The sequence below is a fragment of the Lactuca serriola genome, chromosome 5, assembly GCF_051521515.1.
Source record: "Lactuca serriola cultivar US96UC23 chromosome 5, Lser_US96UC23_V15, whole genome shotgun sequence".
In the NCBI taxonomy this organism is placed as follows: Eukaryota; Viridiplantae; Streptophyta; class Magnoliopsida; order Asterales; family Asteraceae; genus Lactuca; species Lactuca serriola.
The window spans coordinates 232673027-232697455 of record NC_136412.1 but is presented as its reverse complement, the minus strand read 5'-3'; the positions used below and the strand labels follow the sequence as shown (position 1 = coordinate 232697455).

Genomic DNA, 24429 nt, shown 5'->3' with positions numbered 1-24429 from the left:
GCATAAATATCAAAAAAGGATAGGATAATTAGGCTTTTCTTTTACATATTATTATGTTTTAGTCATTCGACTAATTATTATTATGTAACTTTTATCATTTTAGTTTAAATTAATAAAACATATCTATTTTTATTAATTAATTAATTATTTTTATACAACTTACACATTATTAAAATGTAAAACGAAAAAGTTAGCAGGGTGCCAGGTAATAATTTTCTAGGTGAAAAAGAATGTGAAGGAAGAGAAAGAAAATATCGTGACGCATATACGGTAAAATCACGTCTAATAACCTTACAAACCTTACAAGTGACAAGAGCAAAAATAAAGTGGTGTTATGTTAAAACATTATCAACTAATTTAATAGCGTTTACATTTTATTAAATAAAATTTCATTATGGTTAATTATGTTCATTTTCTTTTTACGTAAATGGTATTCATATCCGTTTGATTCTTCATTTCCGAAACGACGAAGAGTGGGCTTTAGTTGAAGCCTTCTTTCAAAACGATGTTGATTTCAATGACTAAAACTTAAAGGCTAAAATGTTTCCACTCTTTATCAAGGCCTTGGTTGGATTAACCCGGATTTGTCGGGTTGATTTGGAGATTATTCCGGGTCGTCTTCTTGGCATGTAGACAAATAAACTTTAGGGCCAATTATTTATTTTGCGTTAAGTTATATTTTGATATATATGGATGTTTAAAATAAGGAAAGACTCTTTAGCATCTATTGAATTACATTACATCATACAACCCAACTAGCTCTTTCCACTTTTTTGGTTTAATAACCGCAATCTTAAACATGATTTGAAAAACCATTTATACATAATACACAAAAGTCAGACGACGAACCTAAACAATTCGATCTAAGCGATTGTTAGCCCAGAGGAAAAGGTGACCCCGGCCATGTTCGAGCCCTCCATGTTGAACACAGGAAGTGGTACGCGAAACCATCTTGACTTTACTAAGTCAAACCCGAGCCAAATAATGTCCCAAACACCTTCAAAGTTTGACATCAAGATAACCCTAATTGTTTCTTCTCGTTCCTCCAAACATCCCATCATTACTCCATAGGGCTTTTTGATTTCATCAATTAGCCCATTTGGGATCGATGAAACAAAAGCCCATTGACTTCCATTTGGGTTCAATCCCCATAATTCTATATGTTTTAAGCATCTAATTCTGCGACTTGAATCATTCAAACCAACGGATCCTGATCGAACAATCAGCATCCGTCCATCACCGTAGATGTGTAATCGATTGATCACACTGCCCCAACTAAATCCAACGGCTAATTCACCATCCTCAGGAACCGTAGTAAATCTTGGACGTACAACCAAAGGATCATTTATGTCACACCCGACAGAAATGACAATACTTGTATTAGGCCCGTTTGACGCGCTTAGGAATATACGGTCTTTGTCTTTAACATTGTTATGCGTTAAATTTACATTATTCTCCCTTGCTATGGTTGACTTCCACTTGTTTGTAGTAGAATCGTACTCGAACAAAGTAGGGTTATTGTCGACCATTTCTGCAAACAAGAACCGAAATTGACCCGACCCGGATGGGCCCGCTAACAGTTTGATACCGGACCTCCTCCAGGAGGAAGTGCCACGTGGCCCCAATGGGCTTTGAGGGATTCTTTTGACTGTTTTGGTTATAGGGTCAACGGAAATAACTTCCCGGCTGCAATTCAAAGCAAAAAGAAAAAAGTTACCGGCCGCCGTCAAGAAATAAAGATCTTCACCTGGAGGAGTCACCGGCTTCAAAATATCTCCGATCATCACCTTAAACCACCGTTCTGAGGATTGAGTAAACCCATGAACCACCACTGGATCACGGTGCCACCTCTTCTTGTATACAAAAAGCCAGGTGGAGGAGCTTGATCGGAGATTATAATCACGGGCGAAATCTTGGTCGGCGATCACTGATGTAATGAATTTGTTGACGGATTTTAAGTGGAAGATGTCAGGTAAAGCTAGCCGGAGAATTATGTAATGGATGAGCTCGGAGGGGAGGAGGCTGAAACCTACGACTGTGGTAGAATTCCGGCGGCTTTCCATGTAGGTTTGATCGGCCAAATTATCCGGTTTGTAGCAATGATTCCATTAATATATTTGTTGGATGGATGAAGTGGGTCTTACAAATTAATTAAAAAAGGAGAGTAAAAAATGGGTTAAAAGCAACGTAGTGGAAAAGACAAAGGACTAGTTACGATTTAGTACCCAATCTTAAAAGATTTTGCATTTTAGCTACCAAATAGTTTTATCACGTCGATAATATATAACTTTTTATTAAAAATACAATTTTCTTATACATATCACTAAGGCTATATTTAATGTACCGGTTAAAATGTTAGTTTTAAGCTCAGATACCTGAAAAAATAATTATTAGCTGAAAATTAACAATTAACTTATAAGTTAGTGATAAAAATAATGTTTACTAAAAATTAACTGTAACCTAAGTTAAAGATATAAATAATAAAAAATGATATTTAGAAAATATGTTTCTATAGTTAATTAGGGGTATATTTGAGATATTTAAAAAAAAAAATCTGAAAAGCTAATATAAATAGATTTTTAAAAAGATAGTTTACAAACTATTTTTTTTAATTTATCAAACATTACAATTTAAAAACTCGAAAAATAAGCTAGTTATAACGCATTAGACACAACCTAAAAAAAAAAAAAACTTTACCAATTATAAAAGAAAGACTTTATTTTATTCTTTGTAAAGTTTTAACGTAAAGTATTATTGCTAACTACAAATAAATATTGTTATTTTAACATTGTTCTCGGTTCATAGTTTTTTTATAAAAAAATTAATAAGAAAAAATACTTTAAATATTCTGATAAATAATTAATTTTTAAATTTTTTGAATATAATATTTTGTTTTTATTTTAGAATGAAGATAATATCTTATGACATACATGAAATATATCGAGAAAATTTTTTATATGTATTTTATTATTTTTTTTTCCATCTTTACATGAGTCAACGGTTGCATATCATTCAACTAAAACCAATAAAAATTTATCAATATTAATTTAAGAATGACTAGCCTAATAAATATATAAAAAAATATTTCTCTAAAATAAAGAAGAATTAAACGAATAACTATATATTATAGCAATTAAAGATTTGTTGGATTTTTTTGATGAATATTACGCATTTTATCATTAAAAGGTCTCTGTGTTAATTAGTTAATAGTTGGATATATTAATTCGTATATTGTTTTCACAAAAGAAAAGATAAAGTAAGCATGATATGTGTATCCAACTGCAAATATAAGTGCCATGGTACGTAGGAATTGATAATCCTTCAAACTTGAAGGACTGAAGATGTAACTTTTAGGGTAATAGTAATAGTAGTATAGTAAGTACAAAAGGGTAGGCCAAGTAAGCAGCGTCGTCGTATATAAAAGAAATGAATGGCTGAGATCCTTCAAGTAGGAATTGATAATCCTTCAAACTTGAAGGACTGAATATGTAACTTGTAGTAATGGTTATAGTTGTATAGAACAAAAGGGTAGGCCAAGTAAGCAGCGTCGTCGTATATAAAAAAATGAATGGCTGAGATCGCACGCGTGCGTGATACAAGAAGACATAAATAGTGATTAAGCCACTGCTTAAATAATAGGCTTAGAAAGTCAAATATTCACGTGGACCCACTTAGTGTTTCATTGTAGGATTCGATTATGTTGGTATTTTTTTTAGATAACTAATAGATTTTTGTTGATTGAGTTAAGTGTGATTAAGTCAGATATAGTTCTGAATCTGATCAGATAAGTAGCATATTATGGGAGTCATTATCATTATATAAGTTCTAAATATGATATTAAACAGTTTGAATCTGATTGAGTTATACCTAACTTGTTACCAAACTTGTATCAATTTATATAAGTTTTATATAAAATAATGATACAAAAGATTGTTACATAAAGATGGTAAAATATATAAATCTCAAAACCTTGTGAAACCAAGCTAAGTATAACACTTATTATAAATACCTAACTTAGAATATGAGCTTTACTAAAGATAAAATACATCTTTAGTGCTTTTCAGGTGTTTAAAAAAATGAAGAATAAGACAAGACATAAACAAAAATTAAAACAAAAAAGTGGCGTGGAAGTTCCCATCGCTATATAATTACTTTATAGAAAAAATATAGATAAAAAATGTTTTAGTTAATAGTTATCATCGAAATTTATAATTTAAAATATGGGAATTTATTTTCTTTTTTTATCAAATAGGATAATATTAGTCGTGGATTATTCATTAATACAAATAATTAGTTATTGGTGTGTAGCAAAGTAGCTCAATTTAACGACTTATTTAAACATTTTCATTGATTATATAAATGTTTCAAGTATGTTTAAAAATACATAAGAACCCTTATATATAATACAAAAGGTTGGGTTAGCCAACTGTTGTAAGATTTATATATAACTCTCACTTATAAAAGACTTAAATATAAGCAGCCATTGATATATTGTCAGCAACAACACTTCCTCTTGGGTGCTTATATTTACACGGAATCATACTTGTACTTCTTCGCATTGTATCTTCAGACAATCAAAGCTTCTACTTGTTAAAAACTTTGTCGTAGAAAACCCTTTGTGACCAAAAAGAATAACTATTGTCGAAGGATAAAAGAATATGATCCTAGATGTCTCGATCGGAAGGAAATATCATTAAAACCTGTTTAAAAAACCAATATAGCAAAGGTCTAAATGAATGACAAAAGAGTGCATAATGGTTAAAAGTATTCAACTAGATACTCCCCTGATTTCATCAATCCTTAGTGAGAATGAAATAGTGTCTCGTTAGAAAACAATTTTGTCAAGGTAAATCCAATTAGACAAAACCTTTAAACTAAATATAAAAAGAGTACACAAGCATTCGTCGGGATTTTCCACCTCAAATACACTAAGAAAAGTGCTAAGCATACATTAGGATGCAATCCTTATTTGCATACAACTAGGTGCATGATACATGTCATTTAGGTAGCCCATAGAGCTTCCTAAGTCCAATGGCTCTAATATGTTTTTGGAACGAATACTTTAGTAGTGACTTAGTGAACAAGTTTGCATGATTACTATCTGATCTGAAATGTTGCACTTCAATCTTTCGAATTGCTTATTGTTAATGTGTAAATAACAATTTTTGTGAGATATGCTTAATGTTATCCCCTTTGATGTAACCATGTTTCGCTTGATAAAAAACAATAGTGTTATCTTCATATTTGACGACTGGTTCACCGGGATTATAAGCTAAATCAAATGTACTTCGAATATGGCCAATCACAGCTCGAAGTCATACTGACTCTATAGTCCCTCATAGAGCATGAGTAGTTCGAAGTGATTCGTCGATGTAGCAACTAGAGTTTGTTTACAAGGCCTCTACGACATCGTTGTGTTCCCAATGGTAAAGACATAACAAAATTGCGAACATCCTTCATGCGGACCTAATAAGTAACATGCATCAGCAGAGCTAACAAGGGTCGTGTTATTTCGAGTATCATTTAGGGTAGATACACTCGATGATGTGTAAGGATAGAATTAACCAATATTTGTAGTACCTTTAAGGTAACAAAAGATGTCTTTAATACCATTTATTGGTGATGTGTTGGTGAAGTGTTGTGTTGAGCAAGAAAGAAAATGATATATTTGAACCAAGTACATTAGGCTAAGTATAATAATGCACATATTTCACCCAGATGTGGAAACTTAGGACTCATATCTCTTCATCGTCCTCCGTTGGATATAATGATTCCTTTTTAATATTTAGAGAATGAATGATAATGAGAATAGATGGCAACTTTACGTCAGGATGACTAAAGCGTCTCAACACTTTTGGGTGTAATTTTCTTGATGAAGTAAAATCCTATCTTTATGTTGCTTTATTTTTAGGCCAAGGCAATACCGTGTCTTCCCAAGATCGTTCATATCTGTAACGCCCGTAGATCAGAGCTAGTCAATTTAGAGACGATAAGTGTCAAAAATGACTTTTTGATAGAAGATTATTTAGGATGAATAAATCTTAATTAAGTTGTAGTATATGTTACAAGGATTCCGTACATATAAAGAACGCCGAAATCGGAGTTATAACGAAGAAGTTATGACCTGTTGAAGTTTTGCGACAGAACCGGCACGATATTGAATGACATAAAAAGTGAATTTACGTTGGAGTGATTTTTAGCCTTAGTGATCTAAATGAAAGTTGTAGTGTTTGTTAAACCGAGAGCATGCATAAAAAGAACGCCCAAATCTGACTTCACATGAAGAAGTTATGATTTTCCGAAGTTTCAACTTAGCGGTATGCAACCTGAATACTCGATTTGAGATCGAGCGATTTCTAGCTGAAACAATATAAATGAGAGTCGAAGATATCATTAATAGTAGTGAAAAGGTAAAAAGACAGATGAAAACGGAGTTCAGATGAAGGATTTATGAATTTCGAACGGAGTTTTCCTGTCCCGACCTACTAAAAATGATATATTAACAATGTATTAAAAATAAGTCAGAATTAGCCAACATAGTCTAAACGAGAGTTGTAGAGCATAATCTCAGCTACGTGCCGATATAAAGAATGTCGAAAATGGAGTTCGTATGCGAAAGTTATGAATTTCTGAAGTTCTGGGCGTGAAACCCCAAGACTGTCAGAGACCACAACGTGAAATCAGTGGTCACGACGTGGCATGTCTTCTGACGCCTCCTGGAGTCTGCCAGACTCAACTTGCGATGAAGCATGCAGTGACGATAGAGCCCACGACGTGAAAGTACTGTTCACGACGTGGAAAATGAGAAATTTGCCCTATAAATAGAAATCAAGGGCCAGCCGATTATGGTTGCTCCATTTCTTCTCTCCCACTCCTGATACACTCTCTAAGCCCTATTTTAACCCCCGAAGCCCCGGTATCAACCCCGATACCTGAAGCAAGTCCCAAAGCATGAAGATCCCGAGAAGAAAAGAGTTTCCGAGCCGAAGCTCTGCCTGCGAGAAGTCCGGTGTGTGAAGATATCCCGGTTTCACCGAAGAATACTACCATTGCAAGCCGTAGTGCTGTCCGATCATCTTCTGATCAAGTGAGTGTATAGTTACTTTCTTCTAACACATAAGTATGAAGTATTTGCTATGAAATACGTGCTATGTGTTTATATATTGTTGTTTATTTGAGATGTTGGTGGAATGGATGAACTATATTGGTTTTAATGAGTTAAACTGTATATGTATTTTGTAACTACAAATATGTTGGGTAGGACATGGGTAGATGAGATCCGTGAGTATGGATCAGATCAAGAGCTTAGTTTTAGATCCGTGAGTAGGGATCAGATCAAGAAGTTGGTTTTAGATCCGTGAGTATGGATTAGAACAAGAGGTTAGTTTTAGATCCGGGATTATGGATTGGGTAAAGAGATAAAACTTGTTATTAGTCTCGGAGTATGGATTAAGACTAAGTTAATTATCCCTAGTCCGGGAGTATGGATTGGGCACACTTATTGATCCGGGAGTATGGATCAGATCAAGATTAAGGTATAGTTAATTGTCCCTATTCCGGGAGTATGGATTGGGTACAATTATTGATCCGGGAGTATGGATCAGATCAGGAGGTTAGTTTTAGATCCATGAGTATGGATAAGGTAGTTTTAGATCTGTGAGTATGGATCAGGGGAAAAGGTTAGTTTTAGATCCGTGAGTATGAATCAGGTGAAAAGGTTAGTTTTAGATCTGTGAGTATGGATCGGGTGAAGAGGATAGTTTTAGATTCGTGAGTAGGGATCAGGTAAAGAGGAAAATTTTAGATACGAGAGTTTAGATCGTGTTGTTGTGAGGATCAATGGGGTGGGATAAGATTTTCCTTTATATGGTGAAATTGTACAAGTTTGAATGTTCTATTTATATAAATATATGATATAACATTGTGGGATGAAAACCCTATATGCTCACTAGGCTCCCAAGCATGACCCACTCAGTTTTCTTTGTATCACAGGTATCAATACGAAGACATAATTCACTGAGAGATTAAAGGAGATGTAAATCACTAGTGTAAATAAATGTATGTTCTGTTTATGCTTATGTGTCTGTATCGGAACATAACATCCCGAGATTTTTGTTATATAACGAAAATACGTTTCTTTAAGAAATGCTTTGATAAATTCTTATCATATTTTGTTTTGGGAATAAATTCCACAACCGTTTTCTTTGAAAGATTACTCTGATTTTTAAAAACAAAGCATAAACAAATCGGTCTTTTCTGGCCGTGAAATTGGGGATGTTACAATATCAAATTCCTTCTTTAAGATTTCATTAGTTTCGAATATACCATTCTAATCAAGTACTCACTTAGACAGTTATATAATATCCATCCAAATTGTTTCAATCCATAAAGTGTTCATTTCATTCTTGTCGAGAACATGTTTTGTAGTCTAGAAAAACTTGATTTAGGAAACTTAAGTCCATTATGGACTTTCATGTATATCTTTGTATTTGGATCCCCATAAACATAGGTTGTGACCACATCGATGAGATGCATATTTAGTTTTTTGGAAATTAATAAACTGATTAATTAGCATAACGTTATAACGTCTATTACAAGTGAATGTTTCTCCTTCTAATAAATTCAACGTCATTAAGAGAATCCTTTTCCATGAGGCGAGTTTTGTATCTTAAAAACTTGTTATTCTCCTTACATTTCCTTACGCAAAACAAGTTATTACCAATTGGTTTAACATTGGGTGGTGTTAGAGCAACAAATCCAAACACTCTTCTTGTTTCCATTCAGGCCAGTGTGTTCTATGTTGGCACTCAACAATAGTTTGTGGTTCCATGTAATCATTTCTCATAATATTAGTATCTATTGCATACATGAACACATCATTGATGACAGTCTTGTTTTGCTGCAAAATATTATCTAAGCTAGCATACTCGACAAATATTTCATGATTATCATAATGATGAGAAATTGGAGCTTATTTGGAAACATTCTCTTCTAATACATCTCTATGATCCTTAATAATTTTGTGTGGAAAATAGATGCAATAAAATTTCTCCTTTGTCAAGGTAGAACATCCTTGAAACCAATAAGTATTTCTCATTTTTAAGAAGAGCAGGGGACTAGATAGCCGATGGCAGCATTCTTTGTATAATGGGTACGATCGGTGCAACATGTTTAACTGGAACATGGCATTTCACATGAATGTTTATCCTTGTAGACACATTTGCAGCAAGTATATTTGATCTCGTGACATTTTCTAAGTTGTTAAATACATTTTGGTGTAACACCTAGTTTCCATTATATTTTCTAATTTCAAGATAGCGGGCCATAATTTGATCGAGTAAAGGTCTTGGGCTTCAAAGAAATAGACTTTAGAACCTATAGGATATTGATAATGTATATTAAGTGATTAAAGCCCTTGAATTGTGCTTTGAAGTGAAAGGGTAAAATTGGTAAAGTAATATTACGTGCTTATGGCATGGATTATGGTTTTAGTTCATTATGTATTAAGTCAAAATTAATTAGATAGCGTTGTGGGTCTCGTTAATAACTTTCCATGCATATAAAGATCACCGAAAATGGATTTGAGATGAAGAAGTTATGGATGTTTAAATATTGGATTTGGGAAGTTATGCCATACGCTGAGAATAGGATAGCCCCCTACGCTAAGTGTAGGTGGTAACGTTGGATGGGGTTTTAGTGACCTACACTAAGCATAGCCACGATGGATCAAAAACCTAAATCTATGGTTGTAAGCCCTGTTGAAAGGCTCTAACTCTTTGAGATCATCCCCATGCTCAATCTCCACCCTCCCAAACAACCTCCTTGAAACTCTAGCCACCATTTGCGAGTTTTGAGCTTTTTGAGTGTTTTGTGTTCAATTTTGAAGGAAGATCAGTAATGTAGAACCACTTGGGAGCTCAAATTAGTGTAGATCCGGAATTTTCATCCTTTTATCCATCTCTAGAAGGTATAAAGATTCTATCTTGATGCCTATTCATGTTAGATCTAGTTTGGTCTTGATATTATAAGCTTTTGCCCCTATATTCTGGGTTTTTGTGAGTATAGATTACTCCAAACCATGTGAGTGTCAATTTCTGATGTATTTGAGTTGGAAGAATCATAAAAATGAGAGCTTGGACACTCTCATCCTTTCATACATGAGTTCTTGAGCAAAAATATGACTTCATGGACTTAGGGTCTGGTTTTCTGCTACTTATAGCCATGAAAATGGACAAAGTCAAAGAATTTAACCATTCATATGTTCATTTAAATTAGATATTGAAGATTGAGGAATTAACATTCTATATTAAGAGCTTAATAGAGTTTTTAGGCTTCAGGGTGATATGTTGAGCATAGCCTTCTGTATGTTGAGCGTAGATCAGCGTGCTACGCTGAGCGTAGCGTCGGACCATTGAATTTTTGACCAGTTTGAATTTTGGCCAAATTATGATAGTTTGAGTGGTTAGCTAAGAACTAGTCTCGGTTTGTCATTAGGTAGCTTGTGTCAGTTGTTCTGTTGCCGAGGTTTACTGTTGAGCTTTTGTTTGTTGGCTCAGGTGATTTTTCTCATTATACTTTGTACTATAGTATGTATCCTTGTGTGTAGGATGTTTTTATATTGTAGTGATCTATATATCTTTGTGGATAGGATGTTAATATGTTGTAGTAATTTGTTAGATCGGTAGATTTGTTATGATTACCTGTATTGTAGGCTATTGTCTGTTTATTTGTTTATGTTAATATGTCTACATATTATGGTTAGTTGGGTTGAGGCGGTCCTGCTTTGTGTTGTAGGCCAAGATACTCGGGCGGTCCAGTGTACTATAGGCCTTGCGAGGCGGTCCAGTCAGACTATAGACCAAAGGGAGCGGTCCAGCTACTATAGACCTTGCGAGGCGGGCCAATAGACTGTAGGCTTGTTAGAGAGCTCCATGCATACTACAGGCCTTGCAAGACGGTCCAGTCACGTTGTAGGCTCATGTTGAAGGGTTTTGAGCATTCTAACACTCTTATGGTGTACATGCAACCCTATAAACCTTGGATCTATGTTTTCTCTATTATACATGCAAATATTCAATATTCCAAGCTTTCATCCTAACTAGCATAATATGAAGCAACTATACTACAAAAGCCTAGTTAGATGACATACCTTTTGATGTAGCTTGAAGTCTAGAAATTTAAGAGCTTAGCCTAATAGTATGGAAGCCTTAAGTGGAATAAAAAATCACCAAAAACACCTTGGAAAACTTGAGAGAATAGTAAGCATACTAGAAATTGGCCCACTCTTGTATCCTCACACCCTAGTGCCATTTTATGTGCCAAAGACCTCTTTATATAGTATGGAGGATTAGGTTTTCATCCATGTAAACCCTAATACCCATGACCTTTCATTTCCATAGGATCCATGGGTTAAAAACTCCATGGACTATCCACGCAAGCTTAGCCCAACCTAAATAAACTTGGCCCATACTATATATAAGAGTCCATATTTAATTAGTTCCTTTTGATCACTAAATTAATTCTTGATCAATACTAATTAAATAATATGATTCCATATAAATATATTAGAACTTATAATATATTAATATAAATTATAAACATACTATTCTCAAAAGACTATCCGTATAAATTGTTCCAGTGAAGTGCAACCCAAATGGACCATGCCAGATCGTTCAAGTACATACCAATCATTGTTATGGACTTAGACACTAATCCAACAGTCTCCTACTTGGATAAGTCTAAAACTTTTATTGCGTATGACTCCAAAACCTGACTAGCAATCGTAGCTCTTAAATCCGCTGTCGAACTCTGATCTAGTCAATGACTTGTCCATTAAATAAGGGATCATATATCCCTCCATTCTAGATATCATATGGACTAAGACATGGATTATAATCATTCTCTCTGTTCATTTGTTGTTTCCTGATTTCCGATTTATGACGACCGACTAATTGAACAAATCGAATCAGTCCAGGCTTGGCCAAGCACTTCGGGGTGTCATCACTAAATCATCAAGGGGTCCACCAATATCGCTTTTATCCCTTTAGGGTAAAAGGAATGGATAAGCTTCGAATCATATGCTTGTTCTACTACTTGTTGAATCATACACAAAGGCACGTTTTATAACATCGAGTTACCAATGCGTTTTCGTACAATCAATGTATAACCAACTCATATCTCTAGGTTTGAAGAATATAAGATATTATCATCTCATGATCACTCATGATAAAGTCCATGAAGTGAGTCAAATGAGCGTGGGTTTAATCTAATACTCAGAAGTTATGAGCACTCATGAATGTTGTAGTAACTCTTTGCTATGTCCAACACCTTAGACATCTACAAGCCAGCTTCGTGATAGTCTTGCCTTAATACCTACTTCCAACGTATTATCGACTATGGATGGTTTGAATAACTTAGTCATTCGGGAAGAATGACCTAGTTATTCTGGAAGTCAAAACATGCAAAGTGAAACACAAGAATAATCAAATCCAATATGGCCCTAAGCACCTCTGAGAGTAAATAGAACACCTTTTATTTAAACACCATATTGATTACTCATTATTCATTGTATAATGTTTCAAATAATCAACTTTATACTTGAATCTGAAACAATAGTCATGTCATACTCCAAGCATGTACACTATGTTTGTCCAAACAATAGTTACGCCATACACCAAGTATGCACACTATATTTGTCTATGATCCTTACTTTGTGGAATAGATCAATTGAACATAATTCCAATGATTCTCATTTCACAATCCCAAATCCTCATCGTAAATGTAAGAATTCCAAATTCCTGCCATTTACCGAAATCTGTTAGATTCTAAACTTATATGCATTGATCCTCTCATAATGACTATGCACAAAGTCACAAAGACTTGTCAACAGACATTACAGAGTATTCCAATGGAGATCATTCCATGGAAACGAAGTCTCAAATTCACAGTACAATGCTTTGAACATCCTTCTTGCATTAAGTTTCCTAATCTTACATAGATCTAATGAATAACTTCCACCTATGGGAACATTTCCACATTCCCATTTTGACTATCACTTCTAAACAAGAGTTGCCTCTTTTCCGAATATGTCAATATGGTCCTCTCCAAAAAATTTACACCATACTTCCAACTGTCCCTGAGCAACCAATCTTTGGTAAACCTTAGATTGTCCTCGACAATTGTTTAATCACTTTAGTCATATCAAGTTCTAGTATTTTTCCCTCTTTATGTCATAGGCATTTGGAAGAATTTAGAACATATGAATATTATAACACATGTAGCGATCCTATATCCGAAGTATATGGGACACGATTCATGATGTCTCACATAAAGACATGATACTAGACCAGTCGTTTGCTATAATATTTCTATTTCTATTTGCTATGTTCTCATAATTCAGATTATGAAAAGGGATGTCGTAATCATAATCGAATTTTAGAATGCAAATAATGTTCCCATATATAAAATTTCCTTATGTTGAACCATTCCAACATAACATTCATATATATACTTGACTAAATTTTATTAAAATCTCAAAATGTAAGCTTTTAGATTTGAAATGAAGTATAATTTCATCTCCCTTAATTATAACAAAACAACTTTTCCCAATTGAAACTTTTGTTTTCTATAATTAACATTGCTAACTTGCAACACTTATTATAATTATCATGCTCCCACTAACATGATGATTATTACCATAACACTTATGCTCCCACTAGCTTTGACATGTACTCAGAAATCAGCTGGACTTCTAGAAATCAATACTTTACTGACTGTAACACCCCGATTTCCGGTATTAGTTTTTCTTCTAAATAAATAAATAAATAAATGAATAAATAATAATAATAATAATAATAATAATAATAATAATAATAAAGAGATGAGTTTGGACCTTTAGTAACTAGTTTCTAAAAAGAAGGACTGAAATTGGTAGCTTTGAAACTTATTGGTGCAATTGAAATTGTTTTGAGGGTAAAAAATTGTCATTAATACAAAGTTGAGGGTGGGATATGTAAAATTCGGATTTAACCATGAGATGGACGTGTTTGAGGCCTTGGTCTGAATTACTATTGCTAAAACAATACACAAGCAAACCCTTGTAGCCCAAGAAAGAAAATAAAGTGAGGTGTGTACGTTTGTGTGTGTTGTGTCGTGTATACCCTAGGCCGAGAAGAAGAAAGAAGCGGGAAAGAAGAAGAAAGGAGGGGTGGTATCGGATATGGTTATAGGGGTAAGAGGGATTTCTTGGTGATGCCTATTGGTTCGAGTAAGTCTCATATTTCATTCAACTTCTTCTTTTCTTTCTTTGGTGTTATGTGTAATTTTCGGAACAACCATCTGTCCCGAACTTGTAGACCTGTTTACGTAAAATAGAGGCCGAATCAAAGAAAATCACTAGAGATAAAAGTTGTTGGAAATTGTGTCAAAATTTCAATTATGCCTTATTCGAATGATTTGGATATACAGTTGAGGAGTTATCGCGAAAACACTCAACATGGGTCAAAATGTCCAAAACCCTAAAATTTTCTCTTTTAAGCAATGTACTTTGGAGTGTGGGATTGGAATTATTATTGGATTTTGACTCAATGGGTTGTCACTACTGTTAATTACTTGTTTCCAAAATATAAGTCACTTTGGGTTAAGTCTTAATGGGTTAAGGAACTAAATAACCAAAATTAATCAAAGCTGTAATTTTTAGAAAAATGACTAACTTGTCCCTGTCTTTGAAAGATCATATCTCAGTCATGGAAAGCCCTTTTTAGTCGAAACTGAATCCCAGAGTTTCTTTTTGTAGTCCTCTACATTTAATTAGTTTTTACCAAAGACCATAAATGCTTCTAACTAGAGTAAAAACGACCATTTACCCAGACTGGTCCGGAATAATCTGTTATGCGAGGCAGTTTTGTAAAATTCTCCATAAATCATAGAAGCATCGTATGGAGGAGTGTGGATACTAATTATAAAGCTAAGAGCCTAATCTATCAGCATGTGATATAATTTTAAAAAATATGAAGTTTTAGGTGGTGAAAACAGGTCCCGAACATACCCTAATTTTTTATGTAGAAATCTGGAATTTTACTCATTAGTATATTTTCTAAAGTAAGGCAATTTAGTAACTAAAATCAACTCTATTTGTTATTATTAGGAAGTTTGAAAGGAAAACAGGTGTGAGTGGGTTTCAGATTTCTTGGGAGGTTTCATTGCGTTTAGAGGTGAGTTCCTCACTACACCGTGTTGTTTTATATCTTCTTTACATTTAGCTAGTGTGTGTTATATATTGTAATTTTTACGCGGGTATTACTAGGTGGGGTAGATTCTAGTGGATTGCCTCACGTATTGAGGATTATGCATGGTAGGACTCGACGCATCCGAGTGGGGATCGGGCATAGCCAATGTGTCCCAAAGGCTCGACGAACTGAGCAAGGGGGATCAGGCATGACCAATGTGTCCCAATGGGTTCGGGTACGGGGGATCGGGCTTAGCCAATGTGTCCTAAGGGATCGATCTATTGAGCAAGGGGGATCAGGCCTAGCCAATGTGTCCCAATAGGAGTATGTTTGTTACTGATTTGTTCTTTGACATGCATGCGTGGTTATGTGTATGATACCATTTGTATCCGTGTATAGGGGTAAGGATTATATGATATGATATTGTGTATGTGTGGAATTCACTAAGCTTTGTGCTTACCCTTTTCCCTTAAAGTTACTATTTCAGGTACATAAGATGGTTGGGTATAATTGTACACACTGGCTCGAGACGGGTTTTTTTGGAATTGATATTCAATTGGTTATGTTTTCATAAATTTTGGAATTATAACTAATAATGTTTGGAAACGGATTTGATCTTGGGGTTTGGCATTTCATTTGTTTTGAATAAAGTATTTTAAATTTATGATTTATGTTATTTTAAAAAGTTTCAAATTTATTGAAAATTTTGGGATGTTACATTGACTTTCTTACCAAAGTTCAAATTCCTGATACGAGATGCTTTGATAAAACTTTATCAAAATCATACACATTTCCTTAGATAGCACACATGTGTGTCTAAACAATTTTAAAACTATGCAAAGGGATTCCGTAATCATAGTCTCAATAGTTTAGACCTTTTTCATTCCTTACAAGTCCATATTAGTGTGACGGTTAACCACATACGCTCCACTAACGACTTTGAGAAAGCAAATATCATAATTGCTATCTACTTAAAACCACTTAGTGAAAGCGTTTCCTCACCATCATTTTCATGAATCAGAGAGAAACCTTATGACACTTATATTTTATGGTGTATGTGTTCCTATCCATGTGAATTTGTCATAACCATAATCACAAGACAAGGGTAGTGAAAAATCCAAACTCATATGAATTGAACTTGTGCAGTCTTAACTTCTTGCCACCTGGCAGCACAAGGGCCTACCATGTCTTACAAGTTGTTATGCAACCAATTGAGAACTCACAGAACTCATATGCAAAGCCAACTTTAACTGGAAGGGGCATAAAAATAGGAATATGCCAACACAATAGGTTATAAACCTCAAGTCGTGTGCTAGTGATAAACTACATGTTTTATTCTTAAATAGATCTTGAAACTCTTTCTGGGTCTTTTAGACTCCCACTGTCCTCTTGACATATAAGACTCTCTTGCTAAGAGCCACTCCTTGACAGACAAATATTCAAGAGGTAGTGCAGATTCTTTATCAAGACAAACACTTCACACAATTGGCCTTAGTTGGTCTTTGTTTTATCCAAAACATCACAGCTTACCAATTTCAAATGTATAAGAGTAGAAAACCTTTTACTCTACATTTGACAAGTGTTATAAACCTTCTTTTAAGATATGTCACTCAAGTTACAATGTTGGAGTATGACTCTAAAAATTGTTTGGAACGAAGTATGAGTCATCTTCTTGATTTAACCATTTCAAAAATTCATGACTCCTCTTCTTAGCCATAAGAATGCCCTAAGATGTCCTTAGAGAATGAATTGTGATATGGTCTCTTAATCATTAAGATGATCACAAAACATGATAATAAAGTACTCTCCCATCTTTCCAGATTTGAGAAACTTTTATCTTTCTGCCTAATTTGATTCTTTTCATTCGTTCTGCCATACATCGAAACTTTTCCAATGTTTCAGAATTATACTTAAACTTGTAAGTATAACCATATTTACTAAAATTTAGTAAATCATGACGAATAGTCTTATCGATCTTTTGTGGTGGACTTGACCACTGCAAAAGAATGTGTACTCGATCCCATAGTCCTTCACTTGACTCACATTTACATGTGAACACGGAATTAGTCTTAATTTTTCCAAAGATGAAAATTCTCATTCATCATACGACTTGCACGATTCCAAGTTTCTGTCCAATTGAAACTTGGATGATGAGAATCTTTCCTTATTTGGTAAATTTAGACACTACCACAAATGAAAGAATAAAATTCATATTTCCATTATTGCTAGAAACATACAAACATCAATTTTTCATAAATGTCATTGCAAGGAGATATAATAAAAAAAATTATTTATTTATAAGATGTGGAAAAAACTTTTTCCTTACAAAGCAATTTTAAATGAAAACTACGCTATTACATATTTTCTAGCAATCTATCATAACTCCTAAGCAGTAGCTCAAGAATCCGATCTTTAAACCATACAATTGAAATCCATCTACGCGATCAGGTTTAACATACTCTTCCTTTAAGTTTCCTTCCCTTTGCTTGATCCTGCCAAACATCAAAATGTAACCGAGGATCTTTAATTAGGAACTTAACAGAGTTAGATAGTGGACTTACCTGAACCAGAGTCAAACTTTTTGATTCTTCCTTCTCTCAGATCTTTCAGGTAGTTAGGGAAGCTTCACAACCAATGCCCCTTTCTCGACAATGAAAACATATAGACTCTTTGGGAATGGTACACGGGGATATAATAGACTTAGCCTTTCCCTTTACCTTTTGGTCAATCGGGTTGACCAAGGCCGATCCCTTTCTATTGGGAAGAGAAAGCTTTTATGGAATTCCAATGTTACCATTCTTAATGTCCATGGAAGTTTGAGAGATAGACCTTCCACCCATATTTGCTTGACCATTGCGCCAAATCATTTCTGATTCAGCAGCAACAAGCAAATAAGATAGATCGATTAAGGTCATGTCGTGATCTATCACATAGTAGTTCTTAACGAACTCACTATATGACTCAGGAAGTGACTGAAGAACACAGTCAATAGCCAACTTCCTTGGGACAACGACACCCAACATTCTCAACCTTTCAATGTGTGACTTCATTCCTAAGACATGAGTGCACACAAGTCTTCTATCTTTATGTTTCATTGTAAGCAGGGCTTGAGTGATCTTGAACTTTTCAAGTCTTCGAGCTTGTGGGTTAGGGAGATTAACTAGAGGAGGTGTAGGAAGAGAGGTATGATTTCCATGAGATTTGGGAAGATCATAGTTGTCTGGTTAGTTGTCTAAACCAAACATCTATAATGGGAGAAATTCAAGTCAGTTGATTTAAGTCCTTAATATAACACCCAATATGAAGTATTAAGGCTAGGACCCAACACAATATTTTATAACTTGGAAGAGGGATACTGTAATCCAAGCTATAAAATATTTGAAGGTAGGCGAATGACGATTCACCAATTTCCACCATGAAAAACGAAATAGGTATTAGTTTTTAATTATTTTGAAACTCCTAGTTCTTTTGAGATTCATTGAACTTTTCAATGGCATGTTTCAATCTCGATTCTGCCCTTCAGGTTTTGTGATTGGGATGCCGAGGATCACAAAACAAGGTGTGAAGTAACCATGCAAATTACTTGGTACCCTTAAATATTTACCCCTCAATCGATGTGCCAGTTAACCACACACGCTCCATCGATACTATGATAAACATTAAGTTACCCTTTGCCTACCTTGTTAAATCCAAGTTAGTGTGTCGGTTAACCACACATGCTCCACTAGCGACTTAAGCAAAGTGCAAAGTCTAATTTCATGGGTTAGCACCAAATTCACATTTTCCGAAAGTAACTAAGATTGGGAATTTATAAATGGTTTATTTACTTTATATTTATCATTATACTTATAATGAAAATTATAGTCCTTGTCCTACCCGTTCGGCTAACGACCCTCCACTAGTCAAGGAAGCGGTGGGTGAGAGTGGACCCCCATTAAGGTGTCATTTTATAGGCAACAACCTTATACCCCCCCCCCCCCCCTTATAGACCGGCTTTGTGAATGAGGCCTACTAACGGTAAGATTGACTTTGTTCTTATACATATATATATATATATATATATATATATATATATATATATATATATATATTAACTTATAATACTATAAAGTATAAGGGTTGAATTTTAAATTTTAAAATTCTAAGGGTTTAACTTGGAATTAAAGTATTCATGAGGGGAAACTTTACAAATTCCAAAACTTGAGGGCAAGGTTTGAACTATTCAAAAACTTTTGGATTTTCATAACTTATGAGTTTAATTAAGGTTTTAAAAACTTTAATGAAGAGACTCTTGAACATCCATAACTTCAAGTTATGGAGTTCATAAGACAAAAAGACTCTTCAATTGTGTAACCTATAAATTTTAATGGATCTTTAAAAGAAATGACCTTTGGTAATGCATAACTTGAGGACAAATTATGGACTCCATTAAAATACATTTATATCAAGAATTAACTAACAACCAATTTTTCAAATAATTCCTATGATCTACCAAAACTCATAAGTGTATGAACAATCATATCAACAATTTCAAGAATTACATAAACACATATAAAACATGAAATTTTGATAATAACCTTGAAATTGGTTTGCCATAATCATTTACCACATCAAAAACAGGTTTTATAAGTTCAAAACAGTTTAAGGTAATGATTCTAGACCAATTCCAGCCTTAAAACTCGAAGACATGCTGTCATGGGGTCCAACTCGTTGAGTGCATGAACCAACTCGACGAGTTGGATGAATTTAGGCATGGACTCGTTGAGTCCCTTAATGGACTCGTCGAGTCCCTTAATGGACTCGGCGAGTCAGCTGTCCAGATAGCATACAAACTTCGATTTTTAGCAATTTGCATCAAGTATAAATGAAAACAAGCCTAGGCTCTGATACCACTGAAGGGTTTTGAGAATTCTAACACTCCTATGGTGTACATGCAACCCTATAAACCTTGGATCTATGTTTTTTCTATTATACATGCAAATATTCAATATTCAAAGGTTTCATCCTAACTAGCATAATATGATGTAACTATACTGCAAAAGCCTACGTAGATGACATACCTTTTGATGTAAATTGAAGTCTTGAACTTTAAGAGCTTAGACCCAATAGTGTGGAAGCCTCAATTGGAATCAAAAATCACCAAAAACACCTTGGAAAACTTGAGAGAATAGTAAGCACACTAGAAATTGGCCCACTCTTGTATCCTTACACCCTAGTGCCATTTCATGTGCCAAAGACCTTTTTATGTAGTATAGAGGATTAGGGTTTCATCCATGTAAATCCTAACACCCATGACCTTTCATTTCCATAGGATCCATGGGTTAAAAACTCCATGAACTATCCATGCAAGTTTAGCCCAGCCTAAATGAGCTTAGCCCATACTATATATAAGAGTCCATATTTAATTAGTTCCTTTTGATCACTAAATTAATTCTAAATTAATTATTGATCAATACTAATTAAAAAATATGATTCCATATTAATATATTCGAACTTATAATATATTAATATAAATCATAAACATACTATTCTCAAAAGACTATCCATATAAATTGTTCCGGTGACGTGCAACCCAAATTAACCCTTCCAAATCCGGTCAAGTACATACCAATCATTGTTATGGACTTAGACACTAATCCAACACATGTGTGCATGCATTGTATGTGTATTTCCTTATACGGTATTTATAGCCTGAGAATGTTTGATATAACCTTATTTTATATTCCTTGTTTGGTTGTGGGCTTAGGGTAGAATTAATTATTTGATTGTCTATCGAATCTAGTGTTATGTATAATTAGCATACACAAGGCGACTGTAGAGTTAGTGAAGGTTTCATGAGTTTGGGTGGATTGTTAGAAGGCCAATAATTGTGATCATTTGATAGTTACTCTTGAGAGAGTGAGTATAGAGGGTACGCATACCGTAGTTGCTTAGGGCATAATGGACCAGGTAGTTTGTGGCGATCCTTCAAGACAGATACAAGTAGGTGTGGAATGTAGTATGGTATTGTACTACTGGAAGCATAGGACCCGTACATGTATCAAACAAGTCACGAGTTCCGAGGGATGAGTAGTTGAGTAGTGATGTGTTAGGTTATAATGTGATTTTCTGACATGTTTTGGTTTAATTTCAGTATGGTATAACACTAAGATTAGTTATAGTTCATCCTCATCTTGTCGGTATTATGGTTATGGTTTCTCTAGATGAGGGTGAATTTGGTGTTTGTTTGGGCCCAAGTGGCCATGATAGTTTAGACCTGAACGATACATATCTGTATGAGTTAGTTGATCTTAAAGTATCAAATAACTTGTTAGAAGTAGTTCCAGTATGAGTCGTGGGACTCCTATAGGGAGAGATTGTGATGATCGACCCAAGGATTACAGCCTAAGGATGGGTGGTCTGCGAATGGTTAAGATATCATTCTCTACAATGGGGTTATGTTCTTCCAGACTCCTTTGTTTGAGGGAGAAGGAATCGGAGGTGTGTCCACCGATAGATAGAAGAAAGGGAGGGTGTTATCCACACCAGTTTATGTCATAAAGGGGTATTGTTTGGTTTTTGGTGATTCCTTTTCATATTACAACAAGGGAATATTTGAGACTTGACTGTTCTTTTGGTTCGGTAGTCTAGGTGAAGACCATGTCACAAGTCAAATGCGCGACACAGATTTAAGAAGATCGAGTGTATTTGAAGAGGTATCAAGACGTTCCTGATTTGGAAATGAGAGTGTTATTGATGTGTTGAGTTTGTCGTTCTATTATTGGATCACCTACAAAGGGTTCTTTAATCTTTAGAAGAGGATAAGATTGTGGGTAAATTCTTCAAATTCAAGTTTCGGTTGCGTGAAGTTTAGTTCGTAAAGTGACTTGTCAATCCAATGGTATTCTAATCGATTTCGCTAAGATTAAGGTAGTGATGCAGGGGGAAGTTTCTGAGGTCTCCATCTGGGATTCAGATTTTCCTTCAGATTGGTTGATTAATATTTGAAGGATCATATTGTGTTGTGTGATGCATTCCGAAGGTCAAAGTTAGTATGTTTCTATTTGAGCCGGTTTGAGGCTTTGATGTTATAGTCGACAGTTGATGATGGTTTCAACCCTAAGGGGGGAGGGGGGACTGGGTGTTCTTCTTGGAGAATAATCAGCCAATTCTATTTTTACATTTTCAGCACAAAGGGTCAGAGGAATCTACGGTTTAGGTATGCTAGATTTTGGTCTGGGTTTATTGTTGCATAATATAAGGAAAGTGGGCTACCATCGAAGTGCTCGTGTTTAGGAAGATTCTCGTTGCATTTATCAAGGATCCTTCGAAGTCATCCATGGTCTCGGAGAATTTAAGAATTTGTTAAATTATGAGTGCAGAGCAAGTTGTCGTCAGGCTTATGTCTTCAAGAATGTATATGTTGTTCTCTTAGCAAATAGTTGTGGGGGTAAGGAACTCTTTGTGGTTAATAGTTTCATCTGGAAACGCGAAGGATATTGAGAAATGAGAGTTTGATACGTGAAGGTTGTTCATCGGATATATAGTACATGGTTAGCTCATAGTATGGTCAGTTATCCTTGGTTGAGATGGGAAATTGTTAATCTGTCGATTGGCTTCAGAGTTCGATAAGAGCATTTTTGTTGGGGATTTGTTCAATATATGTGGGATCATCAGATTTAGTTTTTGATCCATTTATGATCGTTGGTTATTTCGTTCCTCGTCAACAGATGAGGTTGTTTAATGGCTTCAGTCTGTATCAGTTGAAGGTGCAATTAAGGTGTTAACTCTTCATCAAGATCTGTAAGGTTTATATCTTGGTCTCTGTGTATGTGTGATCTCGACTATTTAGTTGTTGAATTGTTGTTCCTAAAAAGCTTGAATTGGCAGTTGTCCTTGGTTATTGGAAGTTCGGATGTCGGAACGATGTTGTTCAGTTTCAGGTGTGTCTGTGGCCAACACAGAGCCCAGTTTTGGCAGTTCGCATCAGTTGCTGTGATTCTTGGATTGATTCGATCAGGACTCTAGCAACAATATGGATAATTTTTGAATTCTTCTTTGGATTTGGGATTTCTAATGGTTTAATTGCACAATGGTGGATCTATACAACTTCATTTAAGGGTACGATATTGTTTTGGTTTTTAGAGAATGTTTCTATTAGCGGTTGAGGTTCTTCGTTTTGCTCGATCTGTTGGTACTTCAACCTTTGGGTAAGGTTATGTTAAAAAAGGAACACATCAGGCTTGAGGAGCATTATGTTTCACTTTGGGAAGTGTGAATTGTTGGCAATCCAAAAAATAATTATCATGTGGAGTGTAGGGGCATTGAGTGTGATAGCATGAACATACTCGGCCTGGCCTTATGGAATAGTTATTATTTGATTTAATGTTTTCGAGTTGGGGCAAACGTTCAACATTTTATCTTATTCTCTAGTTGCATGCAAGCATGTTTTGTTTGATGATGCGTCGGTAACAGCTTAGACTGTGACAACCCGATATTTCAAGTCAATTTAGTGACCTAAAAGTCAAAGAATTGTAATCTACATTTGATATAATAAAAATAGCGTCAAAAATAAAATGTTCAAAAGTCTCAATTGGGTTGCATAAAGTAATAGATATCATATCAAGGTTTTCAGAAATGTAAAAAACACAAAAATTCGAGTTATAACGAAGAAGTTATGACCAATCGAAAAACCGCAGCAAAACCGGTAAAACACTGTTAAGCGTAAAACGCGAAATCTCAATAAAATACTTTTTAGCCTTAGGTATCTAAATGAATGTCGTAGATATCATTAAAACATGAACGTACATAAAAAGAACGTCCAAAATCTGACTTCGTAAAAGGAGGTTATGATTTTTCTAAGTTTCGGAATAGCAGTAGATAGCTAAAAACTCGAAAGAAAGATCGAGCGATACTTAGCCAACACAACCTAAACGAGAATTGAAGATCTCGACAATAGTAATACAACGGTAAAAAGACAGACGAAAACGGACATTGGATGAAGAAGTTATGAATTTTTAACAGACTTTTCCTGTCCCGGCCTGTTAAATATGTAATATTAAAAATAATAGTCAAAATTTGTAGACGAAGTCCAAACAAGAGTTATAGAGTATATTCTCACCTACGTGTGGATATAAAGAACGTCAAAATCGGAACTTGTATGCGAGAGATATGAATTTCTGAAGTTCGGGACACGAATTCCCACACTAACAGAGGACTCACG

General features: G+C 34.7%; 1 protein-coding gene across 1 annotated transcript; it reads right to left on the bottom strand.

The window, feature by feature from the left end:
* Window positions 1–696: 696 nt before the first annotated feature.
* LOC145053728 (GRAS family transcription factor family protein) lies at window positions 697–2135 on the bottom strand. The gene has a single exon (XM_079001817.1). It carries the CDS (start codon window positions 2061–2063, stop codon window positions 864–866), a length of 1200 nt encoding a protein of 399 aa, XP_078857943.1. The 5' UTR covers window positions 2064–2135; the 3' UTR covers window positions 697–863.
* Window positions 2136–24429: the final 22294 nt, after the last annotated feature.

What these genes read in the sequence shown, in the direction of transcription:
- LOC145053728 (XM_079001817.1), bottom strand. Translation starts at nt 2,063, where the DNA reads ATGGAAAGCCGCCGGAATTCTACCACAGTCGTAGGTTTCAGCCTCCTC.